At 45.9% G+C, this 4,662-nt stretch overlaps 1 protein-coding gene across 1 annotated transcript in view; it reads right to left on the bottom strand.

Annotated features, from left to right (window-relative positions):
* The window catches only part of ATP8A2 (ATPase, aminophospholipid transporter, class I, type 8A, member 2), a 452,578-nt gene that overhangs the window by 211,345 nt on the left and 236,571 nt on the right, over window positions 1-4,662 (bottom strand). Inside the window, exon 27 of the mRNA XM_010851206.1 lies at window positions 2,930-3,040. Within this exon, the coding sequence (XP_010849508.1) occupies window positions 2,930-3,040 (111 nt within the window). The remainder of the gene's footprint in view (window positions 1-2,929; window positions 3,041-4,662) is intronic.

Below are 4,662 nucleotides of genomic sequence, written 5' to 3'. Positions count from 1 at the left end.
CATTTAGAAAAACAGAAATAAAACATACATCAGCCTTTGTAATTAAGCATTTTTCATAACATATAAACAGTGTTCAGATATAAACTGTTAACTAAATATTTTTTCTAAATATGATTTATGTAATCAAGACTTTCTTAAACAAAGACACATCTTAGGAATATGATCTGTACAAACTTACAGTAGTGTAAGACTGTTCTATACATCAGTGTCTCTTTTGCTATCTCGTATACAGGGTTATCGTTACCATCTTTCTAAATTCCATATACATGCGTTAGTATACTGTATTTATGTTTTTCCGTGGAAACTCCAATGGACAGAGGAGCCTGGAGGGTTACAGTCCATGGGGTCACAAAGAATGATTCTCCTACTAATGGCTAATACGTGTGTATACACGCATGATACCTTTGTACTGAGACCTTCTTTAGTTGGCAAATTATTTCAAGTTTGTATTTTTAAGTGACAGTTACATGTATCACAGGGCATCTGAGATGAGAATATCCTGGCTATTGCAAAGAGTTTCTTCTTGAGTTACAACAAAACCATTTAAGAAAAACACACAATATATTTAATTTATTCTCCCATAAGTAATTAACTACAAGGTTACCTTTAGAACACCAAACTTTTGATTGCAAATGAACAAATCAAATTATAACCATCTTTGATCTTTCAGCTCAAAATACACTAAAACAGCATGCACGTAGCACTTTCCTATGTTTGAATTATGTTTGAAGTGCACGCACTGGTGCCATGAGGGTTATGTAGCAATGGCAGACACAGTCTGAGTCAGTGCTCTGTCTGGGCTCAGGAAGGATTTCGTTTCCTATTTTAAAATGAAGATCCCCCAGCCATACCAAGGAGAAAATTGGGCATAGAGCAGTGGAGACATTGTATTTTATATAGAATGTTTTAAAAGCCTGATTATGCAAGACTGTTTAACCCCTGCTGCTCAGCCACAATAGCCAATATTAATGTAAGGAACTTGCCTGGCACGTTCAGAGTTGAAAGTCTGCCAAACAGAATTTTTCAGACAGACTGAAATTGTACTCGTCTCAGAGTCAGCTCACTTGAAGCTTTTTTTTTTTTTTTAAAGGAAAAAGCCAAGATAGTAGGTGTCAATGACTAAGAAGGGCCCCCAAGGAAGCTCTGGAAAGCTCCAGGGTTGGGGCTTCATAGGGACGGTTCTGATAAGAAGTCTAGACTATCTGTAATGTGCTGATCATGAGGAAAACCAGATTATTGAGCAAGCTTCTGAAGCCAGCAGCTTCAAGAGATGAGCGAGCACATGAGACACACTGACACGTGGGAACTTGCCGACACCAGGGCCTCAGTGCTCCTCGCCCCAGACCACAGCACCAATTATCTGTGACCCCGAGTGACACTCAGGAGTGACTCCTGTTACAGATGCAGAAAAGGCTGTGGGGAGGGGCCTGGCAAACATCTTTAAGCACCGAAAGGGAAGTGTAAGAATGCGGACAGAAAGAAGACAGAAACCACAGCATCTATGATGGGTAACATCTGAAAGCTCTTACTCAGAGAGGGAGGAGTTGAACACGGCAGCACCAGACGAGCAGACGAGGCAAGTGGGCTGCCCTTGGTGGGGGTAAGAAAAACATATCCCTTCTTCTAGGTTTTCCTATGTTTCGGCCGCTTTGACCGGGCAGCCTTGTGCAGTGAACAACCTGTGCAACTTGGGGAAATTACTTGGTAGGAGTTTGGCTACAGAAAGTGAAAATGAAGTCCCTCAGTCGTGTCCGACTCTTAGCAACCCCATGGACTGCAGCCTACCAGGCTCCTCCATCCATGGGATTTTCCAGGTGAGAGTACTGGAGTGGGGTGCCATTGCCTTCTCCAAACTGGCTACAGAGGGAGGGATGCAAACCTCTAGGTGTGAGCTGACTCTTCAACAGGAAGGAGCAGATGATTTGGTCAAGAAACGGTTAACCGCAGTTCCACTAGCAAACCCCGTGTCCCATGATCTGAGCTGAGCCTTTTCAGGGACCACATCAGAAACAGTCGATCTATGCCTCGGTTATTATTTCTGCCAAGAGTGGAGAAACCAGACACAAAATAACCAGCACCACACACAATGACCACTGCTTCCCTATTTCCCCAGAGTGACTGCCTGTTGCCTCTTTCCTAAACACGTCTAGAAATCTCTTAGTCGTGATGGCCACACCTTTACAGTAGAGCTGCTCCAAAGGAGGAGGAACGAGGTGGCTGGTGCTCCCATCGGGGCGGAACTTGAAGTGTCTTTTCCACTCGTCCCTGGGCCAGCACCTCCGCCCCGCTGGTCCCTCCAACCAGCATGTGTATTTCACTTACAACCGAAGCCGCGTCTTGAAAAACACGCTGGCGACTCAATGCGTTCATTGAGACATTTTTAATTATGTTCCTGGCTTCCTCCCCACTCAATCCCACATCCTCCCGGCTAAAGCGGCAGCATCCACATGTCCCAGAAGCAAGAACTAAAAGCTCAGGAAGCCTGCAGAGCCCGTGAGACATCCAGCAAGAAACCCTTCCATTAAGTGAAGAAAAACCAGACTGGGTTGCCTAGGAACGTCTCAGCACCTACCACGCCAGGTGCCAACGTCTGCTGCCAGGCTCTGGCCACTGGGGGGTGGGGGAGGGTGTGAGTGACAGCAGGAGGGACATGCAGAGGAGAGGGCCTTGCCCTGTCCCTCTGTCCATCAGGGAGAGAGAGAAGAGCATGTGCTGTGGAGAAGGCAGCCGTGGACGTCTGACTTTTGCTCCAGCAAAACTAGATCTGGAAGGTATCCCCAGCTTCAAAGAGGCTGAGTAGATGTCGCAGGTCTCCACACGTCAGGGGAGCATCTTTTAAGCTTTCCATGAACAAAACCCTTCCTTGAAGTCACGTAATGTCCCTCTGATAAGGACCCTCCTCCTGAAGGAAGGGGCCAGCCCTGCTCACCTCAATGATGTAGAGCACCACGTTCTTGTAGAAACAGTACAAGATGCACTTGGTCACCCGGTTGTAGCTCCAGGCGCCATGAACCAGCAGGAGCTTCTCCAAGTAGGAAAACTGAAAAAGGAAAGAAAGAGGGTCTGGAATGTCCTATGGAGGAGAAGACGGGCAAGGGAGTGGGGGAATCCAGATTCTGCTGGTGTCCAAGAACACCACTCGCTTTAGAGGCAGAGCTTTCGGGCCAGGTGAGAAGGACTAAGATCTCCTCTTTAAGCTACAGAGTTATGATTTTCCCCAGTTACACAGCTGGACTTCAAATTGCTGTCTTGTGAAATTCTATTTACCCTAATGCTTTTAGGATATTAATTATTAAAAGGAAGTGACCAACCAGAATTGGAAGAAAAGAGCAGGGCGATTGAATTGAAGCAGATGCTTCTATTCGATCACCAATTTTGTAACGACAATAGGAGCAAGGGACAGGGACCGTCACGTACCTGTATCCTCTTAAGAAGAGGGATACGCATATAGACACTACCTATTCCTATTTTCACTGTCAGCCTGCAGGTGAAAGACAATGACACTCCACACACAGAGAGACACAGGCTCTGCCCTCCACTTCTAGACCCATCTCCTTCCCCTTTTTCTGGCCTCCAACAAATTAGAGCCCCTCTTGCTGAAATGTGATGTATTCATCCATCCAAATAAAACATCAACACGCAGCTGACACCAAGTTGAGAGTGATGTAATGGCTTAGCTCTCTCAGTCTGAAATATTCAACAATATTCCAATAAAATACTCAAATCCTCCTCGGGGCAGGGGGTCTTTGGACACAACTCCAATCCTATCTCCTCAGCCTCCCCTTAGCCTGGCTTTGCCTTCTGGGTCCTATTTCACAAAAGCCTCCAAAAGTGTGAACAAGGAGCCAGAGGGAGGGAGATGGGCTTTTTTGGGGGTCGTAGTCTAGGCGTGTTCTGGCGGTATGCATTGTTAGAGGTGATCCTGCTTCACTTCACAGTTCCTATGTATTCAGTTAGCCTCTCCTGGCACTGAGTCCTCCTTGGTTGCCTTGAACTAAAACCTTACCTCCTGTTCTGAGTTGCAAGGCAGCCCACAAACTCAAATCCGTCACTCTCCCACAAGACAGGACCATGCACAGATACTAGGAGTTCTGCCATCGTCAACTTCCTATTAACTTTAAGTTACTTTTGAAATTACATTTAACCATCTACAGAAAAGAAAGACGGGCCAAAGATATAGTATTTTTTAAACACTTTTTCGAGAGGAGGCCACATAATAGCTGGTGTTAACACTAAGGACAGGAGCTCAAGCCACGTGAACCACATCTGGGGGAGTTTCTGCAGATGGCTTGTCTACATGTGGCTCCAAAAGCTGAGTGAGACTCTGGAGTGGTGGGAGTGGGTACACGTGGAGAAATAAAGCTTCCCATACAGGGTCATCAAGGATTTCAAGGGGAATGGCTAAACAAATAAAGAGGAAGCTTGTATTTGACCCGGACCCCCTGGCGTTCAACCTTCCATGAGTACAGAGAACATCTGTTGGAACCATCCAGAAGGCCCTGGCTTAGTGCTACAGTGATTTCTTTTCAGAAAACAAAACAAAACAAAAATCCTAAATCAAAATGCTGTTTTCATGAGGTTGCTCAAAAAACATTAAGGAGGCAGGGGGCAGAAATGACTCTCTCCAAGGAGAACAGGCAGCAGAGGGCTGGAGACACAACA

Source organism: Bison bison, unplaced genomic scaffold (assembly GCF_000754665.1).
Source record: "Bison bison bison isolate TAMUID 2011002044 unplaced genomic scaffold, Bison_UMD1.0 scf7180017864299, whole genome shotgun sequence".
NCBI lineage: Eukaryota > Metazoa > Chordata > Mammalia > Artiodactyla > Bovidae > Bison > Bison bison.
Note: the sequence above shows the minus strand (reverse complement) of the source record. Positions and strands in the feature narration are given on the sequence as shown.